This window comes from Dinoponera quadriceps, unplaced genomic scaffold (genome assembly GCF_001313825.1).
Source record: "Dinoponera quadriceps isolate SergipeBrazil2010 unplaced genomic scaffold, ASM131382v1 scaffold2662, whole genome shotgun sequence".
In the NCBI taxonomy this organism is placed as follows: Eukaryota; Metazoa; Arthropoda; class Insecta; order Hymenoptera; family Formicidae; genus Dinoponera; species Dinoponera quadriceps.
The window spans coordinates 163,202-182,050 of record NW_014556703.1 but is presented as its reverse complement, the minus strand read 5'-3'; the positions used below and the strand labels follow the sequence as shown (position 1 = coordinate 182,050).

The following is an 18,849-nucleotide window of genomic DNA, read 5'->3' as shown; positions in this document are numbered from 1 at the left end:
TTGACGTGCTAGCAGCATACGCTTCTTGTGCAAAGGTTTTTTTTACATAGTCAAATATTATATACACACTGCGTTCGGAACGACTCGCGTATTTGGTCCGCGCGGTCGATCTGGCATCGGCTGCTTAGAGCGCGACTCTTTCCAGAGCACTCCGCCGCGAAAGGGTTAAACTACAATTAAATTATTATTTTACATGCGGAAGAATAATCCAATTTTAGCACAAATAACTTAGAACAATTGTAAAATAAACGTTTTGCTAAATGCAGATAATGTCGTATATGTTATATTATTGTAAAATCTTGTCACATATATATATATATATATATATGTGTACATACATACAATTGTACACATGGACAACGTATGATATTGGATACGATACAGTGCAATATGTTACCTTTTTATTGATTACGTTATCCTAAAGGTGTACCAGGCTTTTAAGTAAACTGTTCGAACGCGGTCTGGCAACGACCCAACATTTATAAAAAATCGCGGCATTAGTCGTCAGCCGGCTTCAGCTTCCCGCTTAAAGTGGGTAAGAGTTTCTTCAGCTTCGCAACGTCGTGGCTGAAGGCCCACATGATGCATCGCGTGTGCTCCACCGTGGGCAGGCCTCGAAATTCAGAGTCCGTGTCGAACCACTGTATGTGATTCTCTTTGATGCGATCCACCAGCTCCCGCAGCTTCTCGTTCCTCTTGACGTCCCATGTGACGTCCGATTCGGGAACTTGGACGGATCTGAGTTTCTTGTAATCGCCTTTAGCCTCCTCGTATACTCTGTCAAAGTCAGAACAGACATGACGTGAAAATATTTCAGCGGTTACTCAGCCGTCAAAGAGGCGGGAAATGATTATTTCAATTATTATTTTCCCACGTATGTTATAAAAGTATTTTTATTTGCAAGGTTGGGAAGTTTTTATCGCTGCAATATTACGTGGATTATTTGCGAAGAAAACTGGACTTACTTGAGGAAGCCGTTGTCCTCGATGCCGTATCGTTCGGCGAGCGGTTCGAAGGCCCGCACAACGTCGATCGCGAGGTAACCGAAGTTCTCCCTCGACCGGCCGTTCACGTTATAATCGGTAACCCAGTTCTCGAGGACTTCCACAGCCTCCCTCATGTTCCTGATCTTCTGCTCGTCTTTCGTGCACGAGATTACGCGTTCGGCTCTCTTCACCAGACCGCTGATCGCGTGAAACTGGTACGATACGTCCCGACCCTTCAGGGACTCGATGCTCTGCAGAGCCTTCTGCTTGTTCTTGAAGCCCAGCGTGTTCTCAGCTTTTTCGTTCTGTTGCTGGTTCTCCTCCGTTCGCTTCGCGATCTTCTTCTCCGGCTGGCCGTTCTCACTGTCGCTGTCGCTGTCGCTGCTCGACGAGCTGTCGTGAACTCTTTTCGAGCCTCTCTCTCTTGGTTCCGCTTTATCAACGTCCATGTCGTCGTCCTCGCTGTCGTCTCTGCCGAATTTCTCGCGCACTTGACTCATCAGCTTCTTCAACTTCGTCGGGTCGGGGCTGTACGCGAGCACGATGCATCGCACGTGCTCCTTCGTCGGCAGACCCCTGAAATCACCCACGTCCGTCTCGAACCATTGGATGTTTTCGTTCCTGACCTTGCCGATGATGTCTTTTAGCCGCCTGTTCCTCTCGACGTCCCACGTAGTGTCCTCTTCGGGCGTCTTCGCGGCGCGCAAGCCTTTGTAGTCGCCCTTCTCGCGCTTGTACGCTCTGAAAATCGGACTAATCAATGAGGTGGCAAAACGGAGGGCCGATGTACGAGGAGAGCACAGAAACGTCTCAATTTTTCTCTAGGTAAATTATCTTCTCTTACTTGAAAAACTCATCGTCCCACACGTCGTACTTCTTCGCGAGGCAGCGAAAGGCCTCGATCGTCTCGATCGGTAGATACGCGAGGTTCTCCTTCCCCCGATTTTTCTTCTTGTAATCCGCCAGCCAGTCCTCGAAGATCTTCAAGGCTTCTCGCAGATTCGCCAGTTTCTCTTCGTCCCGCGTGATCTGTATCGTCCTTTTCGCGCGACCGATGAAAGTCAACACCACGTGATACTGATAGCTGATGTCGCGGCCGTCCAAGGACTTCAGCATGTTCAGCGCTTTCTGCTTATCCTTGAAGCCCATGGGAGATTCCTCCTGCTTCGCGGTTTTCGTCTTCATCATCTCGAACCTACGTCGAGAACAATTATTTCAAGATTTAAGTGTGCAATCCGTCAGATCCGTAGACTTTATCATAAGTCATATCTTAGAATATTAGAAATCGAATTTAAAAATAATATTTGAAAAATATATATGTAATATTATTAGAAAACGTCCAAAAAAGTCAATACTTCTAAACGTTAATTTAACGTTCCTCCCTTATCGGGCAGTTGTCATCTGTTAATTTTTCATATATTATTTGTGCTATTTCTCTAAGTTACGGAATAGTCGCTGTGACTGTCCTCGTTTAATGGCATCAGAAGCGAGAAAACGCGTGCCAAAAATTTTTACGCCATACTTTTAAAGAAAAAGATATATTCACAAGATAGTATTTGTCAGCAATTCCGCAAAAACTTGTAAAATTGGGCGAATACTTTTCTTTTGCTCGAACAATAAATAAGTAGTCGTAAAATTAATTGACGAAATCATGAGGAAAGAGGCTGAAAAAGGAGATTCCGTGTCAAATTAATTTTGTGGCCATTTATCGATCGTTCGAGTGAAGAGAAAATGTCCGTCTAATTTTATAAGCGTGCTGAATCGATCACAAATGCCATTTTATGGATGTATCATTTTATTCGAAGGTATATAACGCAAAAAATCTTGGAAAGCGATCGTGCGAAAGGGAATACACTTACCGATCTCTGCACAAAGTCTCAACGTCGGCTGAAACAATCGATCACCGAATTTCAGGCAACTCGGAAAGATCAAACGCACTCAACGACGTTGTCGACGACCGCGTATCATCACTCTCGTGTATGCACGCACGCACGAATATCTCGGTGGTCAGGTACGCGCGCTCGCCTTAGCTCGTTAAAGTTTCCGGTAGTTCTCGAATCGCAAGACCTACCTGAGTGCTGACACTTCGCGGTGAAGTCACCGCTCGATCGCCGCTACTTCAAGCGCTGACAACAAGACGTTCGTCGTATCGGGGGAAGAGCAAAGCCGGCGGTGGCGTAAGCGAGGGAAAGCGAGAACCCGATATAAACATATTCGACGCGTATGTGTCAGAGCCCGAAATACACGGCTTTCGCGGCCGCTTGCGTCACGCTCGCTCTTGTTGAACGCATCGAGGTGAGGATTACGCATTTTCGTGACTTAACGTTTGTTGCTTTTTCGGGAAGTCGCCTGCTGTATTATACGCAGTGCTTGCCGGTATCTAGATAAAATTATCTGAATAATCGTTCGGATGAATAAATAGATCGTCTTTACTAGCGAACAACTTTTCATCCCTTTTAAGATGAAACGTCGCATTAAACTAAAGAAAGAGAGAGAGAGAGAGAGAGAGATTGACTTGACAAATACAATACCAAGTTATCGTGAAAACCAATGACGCAATAACTCGTTATCCTATTGATAAAGAGAGACAGAGTGTGTGTGTGTGTGTGTGTGATTTATTTAATATTTATAAAATAAATATTACAGCCGTGAGAGATAAACTACTAGGACACGCGCATACAGTGTAACGATCTAAGATAAAGGCCCGAGGCGCGACGGAAGGATCGAAGTCTCGGGACAACAATGGGCGAAGCTTGCAAAGCTGACCCGACGTCCCTGACGTAGATATACAGTTCGGCACGCGCGATAAAACGAACGGTGCTATATACAAGATGCAAGATCGTCCGAACGGAGTTCTCGGTGTGAATCACATCCTTCCCCATACAGCACAATATTGCAGATACATTGCAGCGATATTGTTCGGCGAGATTGCGTTACGCAGCGATGTTACCGCTTCCTTTTCCCCGTCGTCGTGGATCAACAAGATCGGATGGACAGTCCCATTCGATGCACGAACGACGATGTTGTCTTAACAGACGCAGCTGCCGACACCCAGGCACGCGTACGGCGCCTGCTCGATCTTGGAGCTCGCTGTGCCGTCTAATAGCGAGGATTGCGCGGGCGTCGTCGGTAACTGCGACCTCTGCACGACACTCTCGTAAGATATCGACGTGGGCTCCCGGTCGGTACTCTCTGCGTCTTGGACACTGTATCCCGAGTCTCTCGTCGCCGCCGTTGGAGGGGGCGGTTCTTGGCCCGCCTTCGAGTCGAGAGTGGGTTCGTGCGACGACAATCGACTGTAGTTGAGGAAGGTCTCCGTGTAGCTGGCGGACGGGTGATGATGATGGTGGTGGTGGTTGCCGGCGTATTGATGCGAATAATGGGGGTGGTATCTGCTCTGCGGCGTCTTGAAGCCTTCGTTACCGCCGAGGTACTGATGCAGATGGTGGAGGCTCGACGGCCCGTAAACTGCGAATAAGAGACAACGAATTGATGACTCCCGGCCGGAGAGGATCGATCGTTGTAGGCGACGTTCAAGACTAACCGGCGGCGGTGTTCGAGTACATGGCGAAGACCGCGTCGCTGTAGCCGGCGGCGGGATGCTTCATCAAATCCGGCACTTCGTTCCCGCCCGTACCTTTCCCGGGCACCGTGTGACTTCGTACCATACCGCTCGGAACCTCACCGGCGGTAATCCCGGCGGAGGACGCACCGGTGCCGTACGCCATATTGAAAAGCGCTTCCGGATCGCAAACGAACTTGTACACGTATCGTTCGCCAGCGACCTTCTGCATTATGCCTTTCTCGTAGTAGTATCTCAACGAGCGGCTCAGTTTGTCGTAATTCATCGCCGGCCGGTTCTTCTGAACGCCCCATCTGCGCGCAACCTGCAACAAAGGTTGAATTCAATGGTAAAAATTATTCTTATTTCCTTTCATTCATCGATCCAATTTCATCGTCCAGTTATTTCATTTTAATATTAAAATATTAATTTCATTAATTAAATTAATACGTTTGGGTGTAATTTCATTCCGTATGTTCTCTCGCTCATTAGCTAATTAAAAGAAATGACTGGGAATTTCAGGGGGGGCTGCAGCCCGGCTACGCCACTGATTCAGGAGCTTCTTCTTCACGAACCTCTTCCGGCTCGATGAGCTTGAACTCCATGCCGCGACCGGTCCACGCGATGCAGGGCGCGTTCGCCGGATCGTCCAGCAGAGCCACTAAGAACTGCCAGAGTTGCAGGGAGCCGCGTCGCTGTTGCTGATAGCCCACCGACATGTCGCTCCAAGTGGGAACGCCACCGGTCGCCGAGGACGGCCTCTTGCCAATGTGATCCGCGTTCCAGGTGGACCCGGGCGAGCCTTTCTTCTGGTAACATCCATTCTGTCGGTCCCAGGAGGGATTTCGCGGGTCCAACTGCGCGCCCAATTCCGCCCAGGTCGGCGTGCCGCTTCGTTTCGAAGAAGCGTAAACCTCGGAATTCCAGTTCTCCTGCCGCGGCAGAAACGTCTCGGATGAGAAGGTCGACTGCCACTGAGAGGTCGAGGAAGACGCGCTCGCTGGCCGGCTGGATGACGGCGAGGATCCCCGAGGGTCCTTCGTCACGCTGCCGTACTGTTGCTGCTGACGATAGATCAGGCCGCTCGCTGGAAGAAAATCGCAGCTTCGTGCAATTCTCAGGATAGAAAACACGAACGCGGTCAACGGCCAACGGTTGAGTGAGTCGATTTTTCAAATCTATTAGGTATACCAATTAATTCGGTGTCTTTATTTACAAAATGTCTCAAGTTTAATGTTCAATATAATTTCCATCATTTTCCATGATTTTACTCCATCTATCGGGCAGCTGATGAATGCCCACGTGGAATAAACTTGGCTGTTTTAATTCAATGCTTTTTTGGACCTCGTCAGCTGTTTTAAAATCCGCCGGATGATGTTGTAGCGACCGAAATAGGTGGTAATCCGACGGTGCTGGATCTGACGAATAAGCATGAAGGAGAATTTCCTATGTATAGATGAAAATATAATTGTGAAATGTCGCTGTAACAAGGTAGCGATGACGAGGAGGCGGAGAAGCGTCGGATTATCTTCGACGGCAGCGAGAGAAGAGAAAGGGAAGCGTAGTAGAGAGCACCACGAGAGAAAGAGAGATGGTAAGAGAAATCCTCGGGAGAACGAAGAAGAAAAGAGTAAGAGGAAGAAAAAAGTAGAGGCGCGCGCTTTCGCATTACCGATTGCACTCACGCGCCGGCTCGGTTGAAGCGCGCTCGTCACACAAATATCGGCAGGAAATTGGTGGATATTCAAAGCCCACCGGGGGCTGCCGCCGCCGCCGCTGGCTGAAGCTCGCGGCGTAGCGCGCGGCGATGTTGCCCCCTTGAAATATCGAAGCCGAGAGGGAGCTCGCGATATGTATATTAATCGGGCGAGAGAGAGAGAGAGAGAGAGCACGCTTCTCTCTCTCCTCTTCCTCCATACTACGCGGTATACTCTCGTTCCTCCACTTTTCTTCTTTCGCTCTCTTAGGGGAGGGGGCGGCGGCTACATCGACGACGCTGTTGCTCTCCGCCGCCGGTTGCTGTCGCAGCACCCCCCTCCCCTTCCTCCCCCACCCCCAGGCCGCGCCTCGACGTCGCTAGCACCGAAAGAGCCATTCTCGGCTGGCGTAATCCGGTTACGCGCTCCAAGTCGCGCACGGGGAATATTGAAAAATTGAGAAGCCACCGCCGCCGCGTGCGCGCTGCGTCGCGCGCGTTTATGTGTGGGTGCGTGTATGTATCAGCGACGAGAGAGAGAGAGAGAGAGAGAGTGCGATAACCGTTGCATCGTTGCGCAACGACGACGTATGTACGTCGCGTTGTTGCTGCAATTTGCTGCTCTTGGAGCGATGCGGCCGAGAGAGCGCGCGTTATCGGAAGCGCCGCGACGACGCACCGGCTCTTTCCGGCGACGCATCCGCGAAAACGATTTCCAGAGGATCTCGGAAGGAGAGGAGAGGATAGGTGGGTCGCGCGGGTGCGTCTTTAAAGATTCAGCCGTTAACGTCGAGGACGAGTATCCGCGCGCGAGCGACGAGCTTTCGGGTCGAGAGCTCCGGCGATTTTTCTTTTCTTTTTTTCCTTCTTTTCAGCGAGAGAGATGCGAAGAGACAGCGGTTTTATCTCGTCGGGGATTGACGGTACGACCGCATCTACGTGAACCTGGCGGCCGACTCTTGGGGAAATAATTCTTGAAGGCAGCGAAAATGTTAATATCGAGAACGGTGTGAAATTCCAAGCGATATGAAGTCTCGAAGTACAGTTTGGAGAGCCAAAAATGCTGCCCGGCGCGAGCAGAGGTAAAATTTTAAGGGCGAGAACGGAGAAGAGCCCGCGCGCGCTCTGGAGTGTTTTTCGCGGAACTCGCGGAAAGTCAACCGCGTTCGTCTCCTCGCCTCACCTGCGTGCGTTTCGGCGAACGTAGGTCGTCGGATCTCGGACAGACGGGGGATCGGAAGGGAAGCTGAAAGCTCCGGGCCAATCTGGCACTCTCTCGAAAAGCGGCGAGGAAGGGGGAGTCGACGGGGCCGAGAGGTGGGCGCGGGGGACGGCGAAAGGGGTTGACCTCAGCCGTTGCGAGCGAGAGAGCGCGCGGGGGTTCAGAGGCTTTGCGGGTGGTTTTAGATTAAAATTAATCGCGAGCTGATGAAACCGGTGGCGATGTACCACCAGCGTACGGCAGCAGGACGAGCAGGTGGAGGAGGAGGAGGAAGAGGAGGTCGGAGAAGGGTTGAATTCAGGGGACTGGTCAGGGGCGGCGAAGAGTGGTGGTCGGGGAATGACGGCCGAGCTCGTACGGAAAAGAGGATGGCTTCCACTCTCGTCCACTCTCAGACGAGAGAAACGCGTTCGCTCGCCTGCCTGCCTGTCTACTCGCTCTCCTCCCTTCCGTCCCCGACCTTTCACCCTTTCTCACTCTCTCTCTCTCTCTCTCTCTCTCTCTCGCCCGCTCTTTCTCTCGCTCTCCCGCTCGCTTTTTCTCCTCTCTTGCCCGCTGATCCTCGAATTCCGGCATAGTGCTCCGTTAATAATGCAAGCTCTATTTTCTACCCGCCTGACTGACAAGCGGCGAAATCTCCGACGAGCTTCGCCTTGTCCTTTCTCAAACGAGCGGGAAATTCTTCCTTTTCCACTTTATTCGTGTTGTCGATTGTCGCTCGCTCGCGCCCGCGTGTAGTCTTATTTTTCCTTCGCCGAAACACTTATTCCGGTACGTGCAAAGGTTGGAGCGAAGGAAATACATACGAGGGCAGATTGAAAAGTTCCCGACTTGATCGAGAAAGAGCGAGAGTGAAATTTCAATATTTGTTCGATAGATAACACTGAAAGAAATACAAAGAACTAAATTTGATGTCGTTGTAGCTATTAGTTTGTTTCCGACAGCCTTTTGTGTGACAGTTTGTCAACAACGAAGAAATTGGGGTATCGCGCCGTGATAAAATTCCTTCATTTGAAAGTGGCGGAACGATTATTTTCGACGAGGAACGCTGTAGACGAGCAAAAACCGCAATAACCAATGAAATGATTGATTATGTTCACCGAATTGTGATAGACGATCGTCGATTAATTTTGAGAGAGATAGCAGAGGCTGCCGGTATCTCATACGAACGGATGCACAACATTTTGCATGAAGAATTAGGTATGAGCGCTTCGCGGCGTGAATCTTTCCTCCGGCGAGGAATTAAATTTTTTTCAAGCGTGCGTTTAGGAGAATTCAGCGACGAGCTCTTCGACCATCTCGCGGAGGGTCGAGCGTTGCGCAGATACCCGTTTTTTTTTTTTTTTCGTTTCGATTCATTGCATGACGAAAAGACGCGGAGAAAGCGCGAGCGAGCTTTCGTTCGGCGAATTTTCCGCGTCCATCGGTAGGCAGACGGTCGACGGCAGCGGAACGCGCACCGTCGCGACCTGTAATCCTCGTAATCCTCTGCTCGTATTAATTAGTGGAACTGCGGGGGCCACCAATCGGTATCCATTAACTGGTTATTACTATTCCGCCCGTGTATCGTATCGCTCGCCGAATTGTTTGTCCCCCGTATAAACGAGATGATCCCGAATATTTTATATCCTCCGGACATTTTTGCCCGTCGTACACCGCGAGGAACGTTTTTATACGCGATTTTTACGCTCTCTTACTTTCTCTCTCTCTCTCTCTCTTTCTCTTTCTCGTTACATATTCCAGCGGCGTGATGAAGCTGAGCCGCGTCTCGAATTCGCGCGTTCTTGCGCTCGGCGCTTCGACGAGCAGAGTCGCGGAAACGAAAAATGCTCGAGTCATTTTAAATGTTGAAATGTCGAAACACACCAGATCTTTTCTTTTCTCTCTCTCTCTCTCTCTCTCTTCTCCCGGCTGACAAATTGGATGATCGTAAGTAGATTGCGGGATATCGATACGGGGCGAGATAGGGAAATGTATCGTATTATTAACCTAAACTAGGTGTGAATAATTAAAACGGCTTAATGGTAGGGAGAATTACGCGAAGAGAAGCATGAGCATAATCCCAGGTGACTTGGTAGTAGGCGGGTGGAGAGGCACATCGCGCGTAGTACAGTGTCGAGTCGGTGGTTGGTATATATAGAGCCGGCCGAGTTCCTAAAGGATTTGCCGCGTACGCTCTCCGTGTGTATGTGCATGCGTGTGTGTGTGCGTGAATAAAGGAAGACTAATCGGTTTGATTACAAAGCATGAGCTTGCAACCCCTGTCGAGCGACTCTACCTTTTGTGGATGGCCCGGGCCAGGCAGAGACGGGACGGGCGGGACGCGCGGCTGGCCTGCCGCTGACGGTGCTGCGTATTTTCGCAGTGGCCTATTAGATAATGACCATCATCGACGCGGAAGAACCAGTTCGCGATTGTTCCCGTGGAAACATTGTCCGGTCGACTCGACTCCGTATCGTCGCACAGTGCGGGCCGAACGCGACGTTTTTCGGCCATTCGCTTGGAATTTCCATATTTTTCAGTGGAATGTGATTTGAAGTTTCATACAAGTGATGTATGATCAGTGTACTTTCAGTGCATTGGACCGAAATTGGACCTGTAATTTGCTGTTGTCAATGAAACATAAATGATTAACTTTTTGAACTCACTCATACGTGTCATATTAGTTTAAGGATATTACTGAAAATCAAGTTGACCTTGATTTTTCTGTATTTTTTCTTGAAAAATATATATTGGTTGTTGCTCATTTTAATAAGATGCGGTTTTACTCACTCGCTTATTTACGTTAAAACAATATATTTTTAATATTTGCGTGAAAAATAATGTGTAATGAATAAAGTGTTAAAACGTTAAAGCTCTCAATTAATGATCCAAATATATTCTTCAATAGATTAGAACATAAAGAAAACATACCGAAACTAGAGTTTTTACAATTTTCATTTTTCTTCCAATATCCGGTTTTCAAGCATTTCGCCCTACTGTGCGCCGGTCGCTTTCCACCTCGCCTGTGTATTCATCGAGAAATTTCTAATATCGCTATTGCGTATTTAATAGATATTAATATGAATATATATTATCGATGTATTTAATAATGGAATAGAGTTATTGGTGTAATCGGTAAAAAGTCAAATGCATTATTATATTGTTTAAATGGAAATTTGTATTAATTTTCCTTCTAAACTTATTTGTTTACTAGATATATACATCTATTTGATTTATTTGATCTATTTGAATCTATTTGATTGATTACAGCGATTTTTTATTATACGTTCTTTTTGAAAACACCAATGATTGCACTGTATTCTTGCATATCTCACGATACGATGATCCTCCTCGTGGAACGGGCTGATCCGCAGTTACCGAGGATAAAATTCGCGCGGGCGAGAATCTTTCCGCTGCGCGGAATCTCTGAGCGCGCTTTTCGCGAATCAAGAGAAAAGCTTTCGACTTACATTCTCCCCCGGGGTCTGGTCTTTCTCTTTCGTTCTCTCTTTCGGTAGCTTTTCGTCGGAATCTACAAGACGCTCGCCCAGATAGCTTTCGACTTGAAAGCATCGTTTAATTATTCAATTACGCACGCTCAGTCACGCGTGATGCGGAGCGCGATGCATTAACCGTGAGCCTCGCTGCGTTCATAGGAAATGTCAGATTTCAGCCGCCGAGCGAGCTACTCGCGAAATTTCATGTAAAATATGATGACTCGGCAAACTCGGGATAAAAAGGGCGGCTTGAAGCGGGCCGATTCGACGTTATCGCCGAAGTGTAACTGCGAAAACTCCTCAAAGGGCTAATCGGCAGCCGGCTCGATTAATGGACAGAGTGATACTCTCTCTCGTGTATCCCCTCGTTATTTATGGACTCTGCGGGGTGGAATACGCGCCACGTGGATCCTTTTGTGCGGAGATTTGTCACGGTGTGGATGTACTGTCGTGCACGTTGGACAGAAGTCAGGAGAAGTCAGGAGAAGTCGTGAAAGTCTCTCTCTCTCTCTCTCCTCCCCTCTCCTCACACACACACACACACACTCTTTCTCTTTCTTACGTTTTCTTTCGAATTCGAGTTGAATCACTCTACTTTTCGTCAGTCTCGCTTACCGTTCTGCGTGTCCTGAGATGTCGTGGATGTTGATACGTTCGTGATGGGAAGCGGCTCTACGTAGCTCCGATCCGCCGGTTCCTCCTTCACAGCAACGTCCTTCGTGCTCTTACCAGACGACGAGGTTATCTTTCGATTCCTACGAGCAACACGCAGAATTTCTCGCTTCACGGGACTCCCAATAAACACCAACTGACAGTGATATGTTATAATTTCCCACTCGACAATATAAGTGCAACATAATATATATTGTGTATATAATAATATGTATATCGTCGAGTGGTAAATCATAATATTGTTGTAATGTTATTGTTAATGAATGTTTACTCTCGAGTGTGTCGAAATTTTTATGCTACTTTGACATCCTTAAAGATAATTCGCGTCTACTTATTGTTAAATGACCTATAAACTAATAAAAACTTACTTTGACTGACTTTCGTTAACTTTTCTCTCGAAACTTTTATTCTACAGCTTTGAATTTTAATGCTACCTTAAACAATTTATTTCGATGGTAAAACGGCGGAAATAATAATTTGAGACATCGTTAGAGTTAAAATCAAACCTATTTTGCTATCTGAACTCCTGCTGTGTTGTAAAATTAAAAGTTTAACATAGAGTGAAAATTTCGACCCGACTTGTGCTCTCGCGGATGAAAAATCATCCGCGATTGTTTCGTGACATCACGAATGGATGGATCGTTCGTTTTTGGACTTACCCGAAGCAACGGTCCGAGCTAAGTTCGAGAAAATCACCGTTTTGACTGTGCGTGACGGAGGACTGATACTGCGGGTGATAACTACCGTCGCCGTTTCTCGTGCAATTGCTCGACTCTTGCTTCACACTCGCACCTGTTTCGCAAACGAGGTTGATTATCAACACCTGTGTGCATTATTTCCCGAAATCCTGCGCAATTCACACGTATCTTTTATGTATTTTGAGATCGGGAGATGAAAGTTATGAAATTGAAAATAAAGAAGTCACTTGAATCGAACTTGCCGATTACGTTTTCTCTCGTGACTTTTATCCCTTAATTAATGAAGCGACGAAAAAATGAGGAAAATCTGCACGGAGAGAATTCTATAATAAATTGAACAATCGCACGACTGGGAAGACGAGTCTCGCGACATTTCTGCGGACCTCCTCTCTCTCTCTCTTTCTACGCGGTCGCATATCATCGCCGTTTATCGAATGCGGCGTACGCAACGATCGTTCTCTCCGGACAATTCACAAGCGGCAGGGCGCCAGAGGACATAACGGCGCGTGTCCTACCGGAAGTAAAGACGCATTGCTGCAGCGACACGTGAGGAAGGGACGGGAAAAGAGAGGAGAAGTGGGGTCTAATGGGGTGCCGACGATTTTGCGAGGGCGAGGGCTGCGCCCCCGATAAATCAAACATGCCCCGGCCGTGGGAAGCATAAGTCACGAGCCTCCGGCAATAATTGTATTTGTAAACATTGGAAGTTTACCGATATGAAAGAGCGACGATGGTGCGCGCGCCCGATAGATCCAATTATCTCGCAGCGCGTCCGCGATCTCGTATCATAATTATTCCCCACTATGAGCGCGAGAGCGACAGCTCTCCATCACCTGCCTGGTTCCATTGCTGGTAAAAGATATTTTTACAAGTTTTATCACAGTGCCTTCACCCAAAGAAAGGAACAAATCATTTCGATAGACTGAGCTGCATTTTTATTCAACTGGAATGCAAAAAGAATGCGATGCTACTTTCCGAATATCGTAATAAATACTGTTTTCCTCGGTTATAACGGCAAGGCCGTCAACTATTATAGTGTCCCTTAAAGCTTAAGGTCGGCACTTTCGAATCACCATAGGACGGGAAAGAAATTTAAATTTGAACCAGAGTTACAGGACATTAAATGCAAAGGCATCGAATGAATTTGTACACCTAATACTATAGTTCATAGTTCAGTGATAGTAATTCTTCTAGTTGGAACAATGAGGACATAGTTGGCGCCGAAAACAACCGTATAACTTTAGCCGGACACCATTATTTTTCTCTCGGTGTAAGTTTCCGTTTCAGGTTGATACATTTTACGTCGTGAGATAAAAGGAGAACGCATCCCCCCGTATCCGACAGCGCGTTTCACGCAACAGTGCGCAGGAAGCGCCGACACGCATCGACACGGTGTCTTCCTAAATACGTCGCGAGCTCTGTATAATATTACGCGAAGGATACGCGCGGCCTGGGAATCGCTTGCGTGCCTGCGTGAGCGAGTAAATGAGAGTGCGTACCTTCATATATGTACGCGCGCGCTCGTGTGTGTGTGCGCGCGGATGTGCATATAGACACTAGCCAGCCCTCCGATTCCCTCTGGCTGTTTGCCCGCCCAGTTGAAATGTTCGACGATACGTTTGTTTAACGTTCGACTCGCTGAATTACACACGTTACCCGTACGCGAATTTCCCTCGCTCACTTGCCCGCCCGTACGAGCGCGGAATAATGTAAACTGTGCGCTAAACCGAGCCAGAGAGAGAGAGAAGAGCTTGAATGTCGAGTCGGTGAAGTCAAATAGGGCGTTCGAATTTTTGCCTGTTTATTATAATAATGATCACGGAAATGGCGTGTTATCGATAGCGGCGGTTACGGCGACGATGACGTTAATAAGCGAACGCGGCGATTAAAGGGAGATAGAAAAAGAAGAAGAAGCGGAGGAGGAAGAAAAAGCAGCGAAACGCCGCTGGCTTAATATAAAGTGCTTACTCGCGTAATCCGATATCGATGATCGGCCGCGCTGGGCGAGGAGAGGAGTGCCGAAGAGCGTGCGCTCGTGTGTTGATTCTTTCCGTTCCTTCCCCCCCCCCCTCTCTCTCTCTCTCTCTCTTTCTCTACGCTGAAAAGAATTCTGCCCTGCGGGCCAAACTTCTCGCCGGTTTTTAATAAAGGACCGATATTGCACCGTCGCCGTCGTCGTTGCTGTCAGCAGGCCGCGGATTCGAAGCCGCGATTATTATTCAGCGGGGAAAAAATTGGCGGCGAGCCGCCATTGCGAAAAGCGGCAACACACTGCGCGCGCGCGCGCGCCGGTGTTTCGAATGCGTAAAAACAGGCCGCCGCAACGGCCGATAAAACCGCAACGCGTGCGCGGCGAAAGTGTCGACGGCTAATTAAACATGCAGGCCCGCGGCGTTTAACGTATTACTAATTGATCCGTCGATATACCGAGCGATTACACCGTTAACCCTTTAAGTCCCGGGAACGATTGACGTGTGTGTTGTTCGTGATCACGTTTATTCCGGCGAATCCGGCGAGTACCGGCTCCGTGCACGCACTGTGCGTTGCGCGTGAAAATGACGTGAAAAAAAATAATATTGCGTGAAAAAAAAATAATATCGCAACAAAAAATGTTTGGCACATAAATAAATTGGAGCGATATTGCAGTAACATCGCGGAAATATTACGCGTTACAATAAAATATTGCGGTAACATTGTTGCAATACGTCACATCCCAAATAGCCGAGTGACTTCAAATGAGATTTTAATTATTTCTTATTGATATCAGAGATGTTATATCGAGCAAATCTTATCTTCCGAAATTCAAACGGAGACATTGAGAAACGAAGTAATATAATATATACTTAAATGTTATTTAATAAAAAATGTTCTAAATGTTCCTAAGCATACGAAATTCTAAGAAATATTTTAATCATTCAATGTGGTTTGTTGGTCTTTTCACGGTAATTTGATATTATATTTGTTAAATATAATAAAAAACGAAGTCACATTGCTTATTTTTTTTTTTTAATGGGATACCCCGTTTTTGATTCCAGAATCTAACAGCTAGTGTCGAGAGCTTTTCAAAAGACACTATAATAAAGTTATTTTCCATTAAGTACTTTCCGAGTTGATACGTCGTGTCTTGGAAAGGAGAGAATATCTGAACGCTCAGACTCGCGACGGCGTGAGATAACAGACTTTCCGAGCAATCTCGGGCCCGAGGAGAAGCCAACCGGCGGCGCACGAAACACTTCCGCGTGCTGCACGATTCTCGCGGTGATTTCCGCGGAGATTGACATCCTTCGATCCCGTGCAGGTACCGGATTTATTTATCTAAGCGAATTATCTCTGACGTCGCGAATCGTGGCGCGCGGAATCTTTCCGCCGTGATGAACCGCGCGATTAATTGCAGTCCCGTTACCTTGGTAACGTGTATGTAAACGTGTCATCAGTCCCTTTTAACGACGGAAATCGACCACGACGAAAATAAAAAGAATTAAGAGAATCGAGAAAAATCAAACGAAATATTAACACAAGGGAATTATATCGACGATTTTGCACTGTGAGACGATTACACGTTACATTCTACGAATTAAACCGAGGAAAAAAATTGTTGGAATTTGTATGTAATAATAATAATAATAAGGACTGTATGAGTAAAGGGTTAATTCGTAAAATTAACAGTACGAAAGATCGAGTTCGAGTTTGCCGAGCTTTCACATTCGTCATCAATCTAAAAGAAAGAAAGAAAGAGAATCGATTTAGAAGAATACTGCGGTCACACTCACTCGACATCTGATGAAACTCGGGCACGTACTGTTCGCTGTCCTCAGTCTCGGAGCCGCTGCCTGCGCAGAAGATACAGTTAGAATGGCGACATTGCGAAGGACAAAATTGCGACGAGACGACGAAATAATTGAAAAGGAAAAAAAAAAGAGAAAATACATAAATCGTGAAAGTTCGATTTGAAGTTCCAGCGAAAATGCGGCCGTTTCTTGCAGCCTCGATGATAAAATCCGTGCCCTTCCCCTTTGATATCGTCCGTTACACACGTCCATCGCGTATTACATCGCGCGGTCGGGAAGAGCTAATTAAAATTAATGTCCCGAGCGAACAGTGGCCGCACGTAATTATCTCCTCGCCCTTTCCTTTCGGTAGCTTAGGAATAATTCCGCGCTTTACATCTCTGTAAAATCCGATGATCGATATCCCGGAATCTCGGCGAGCTTTAACAGAGCGTCTCAACTTTCAATCACTCCCGTTTGGCCAGCTGTCGTTGCAGTCTCGTAAAATCCCGCAGTTGACTGACAAAAATATCCGATAACTCGTCGTTCTTCATCATCTTCACGCCGATTTGTCAGCTGTTTAACTCACACGCGACTTCAACGGCGCGTAAAATTGCACGAAGAAGGAAAAGCTGCTTATCTGCTCTTTTTATTTTAAATCGCACTTTTCTATCGAGTCAACCTGAATATCTTGTTTCGCTTTAATCGACTCTAAATTTTAAATTATTAATAATATATTTAATATAAATATATATTACTGTAAATATATATGTGGTCACATTAGTTAAATATTGCAATACCGTAAAATAAAAGTAAACTATGCGATATCGTCGCAAAGTATATGAATTACTACGAATCGGTTGAGAAAAAAATTGAAAACTGTCCCGCAAAGTGTTCAATTCTATAGCATTTATTATGCCGTTTCTATCGGGAACTCGAAGAACTTCAGGTAGAATAAGGAAAAAAAGAAAAAAAAAATAAACGCCCGAACAGGGACTCGAACCCTGGACCCTCAGATTAAAAGTCTGATGCTCTACCGACTGAGCTATCCGGGCAGATGTTCTGGGTAGGATTAAGCACGCACTTGAACCGGGTTTGTGCAACGTGCGAGGATTAACGAAATTACCAGTGCTATACATAATCGAATCATCGTGATACACAGCGAGAATGAAATTTCAGATGGAAGACTCACCGTCTTGCAACCAGGTCTCCTGCCTGTAGCCGTGCGGCATGTATAATTCACTTCCTGCAATCACAATAATTCGTTGTATAGTTGTTACGCAGGGTCGGGAAAGTTATTTTTAAACACTCTATAAGCGCGTAATATTATTTTAATATTAAATAATATTCGGATCATATTCTTAGAATATTAGATGTAATATTCTAAGAAAATATGTTAGAATATTAGATGTAATATTCTTAGAATATTCTTAGAATATTACATCTAATATTCTAAGAAAATATGTAATATCACGCGCTTACAGGGATATCGCACCGGCCATTGTCGAGCGGGAAATTATGACATCGATGTGACGTTACTTGATATTAAGGGAGACGGAAGAGTTTTTCTTCGTCGAAATCACCGATCTGGACGATGAGAAGCGGAATCGATCTGAATCGGAATGAGCGGGATCCGAGCGAGGAGAAGACAAAAGGGACGAGGAGGAGATCTGAGCCGAGTGAATCAGAAGCAAAAACAAACCCTTCGGTGCGAATGGGCGCATATAAGAATGCCGCGGCGGCTAACGTTGGGGCGCGCATTTAATGGGCCTACCAGGATTCGCCACGGGTAGCCACTTGGCGATAACCTCGTTTCGTTTCCACGGCGGAGGATCCTGGGCCTGCGGCTGAATCGAATCTACTTACAGCACAGCTCATTGCTCGCGCACAACGATACTCCTTCCTTCTTTTTTCCTGCTCCTCGCCTTCAAGCCCTTTCGAGCAGGACGCTTCGCAGTAAGCAAGAAATCATGAACGCCGTTATTATAATGATATTTTCTAATGTTTTCAAATATATAGTTCTTAATTAGTTGCACATAATATTACTGTTGACAATATTTGACCGAAACATTAAAAATAATGTTTCTACACTATGATTTTAATATTATCAAATAACGGTTAAAAAATATTTATAAAATATTATGTCAAAATGTTCATAAAATCCACATAAATTCAATGTTTTAAAAGATTGATTTAATGTTTCCTGCTTGCTGGGTTGGAGAGTTCGCGGTGTCATCTCGGAGTGTCGCGTTAAGCTACATTCCGATTCGTCATCGTTCACGGCGGATTTACGATTCTCGAGCGACATCGATGGATATTGTCGCGTGCATTATCGTCTTTTTTTTTTTATAATTGTATATACAAGGTGTCCCAGACCACCCGTTTCACCCGATTTTTTCGTAAACGCGACATTTTAAAGAAAAATGTTTCAGACAAAAGTTTTGTGACTTCGAGGGGCACATAAGATGGTGTCATTAGTTTGACCTTGGACAGTCGTTTGAAGATCACGTGAAGGTCACCTTTAATTTCTTAAATGGAAACCCCCATTTTTCAATGCATATTCTTGTAGCTTACCTCGAGAGCTTTCCAAAACGCTATAATGAAACGTTTTTTTAATCAGTACTTTTCGAGTTATGAGGGTTGAAAGTTACGGTACCGCCGGCATTAGCATTACCCAAGGTGGAAGTTGCACGGTCGGATTTACACCTCTTTGTGTGTTTGTGTGTGTGAATGTGTGTGTGTCAACAGAGATAAGGACCCCACGGTT

The 18,849-nt window shown here is 46.4% G+C and overlaps 1 protein-coding gene and 1 non-coding gene across 2 annotated transcripts in view; both read right to left on the bottom strand.

Annotated features, from left to right (window-relative positions):
- Nucleotides 1–267: 267 nt before the first annotated feature.
- Nucleotides 268–18,849, bottom strand: part of LOC106748043 — a 27,319-nt gene continuing 8,737 nt past the window's right edge. The window contains 13 exon segments of the mRNA XM_014626226.1: nucleotides 268–777; nucleotides 966–1,727; nucleotides 1,831–2,175; nucleotides 4,019–4,454; nucleotides 4,531–4,588; nucleotides 4,652–4,873; nucleotides 5,124–5,635; nucleotides 9,708–9,800; nucleotides 11,195–11,232; nucleotides 11,488–11,700; nucleotides 12,277–12,409; nucleotides 16,086–16,145; nucleotides 17,275–17,328. Coding sequence (XP_014481712.1) covers nucleotides 498–777; nucleotides 966–1,727; nucleotides 1,831–2,175; nucleotides 4,019–4,454; nucleotides 4,531–4,588; nucleotides 4,652–4,873; nucleotides 5,124–5,635; nucleotides 9,708–9,800; nucleotides 11,195–11,232; nucleotides 11,488–11,700; nucleotides 12,277–12,409; nucleotides 16,086–16,145; nucleotides 17,275–17,328 — 3,206 coding nt within the window. The 3' untranslated portion in view covers nucleotides 268–497.
- Trnak-uuu lies at nucleotides 17,065–17,137 on the bottom strand. The gene has a single exon. It is a non-coding gene; the product is annotated as a tRNA-Lys (tRNA).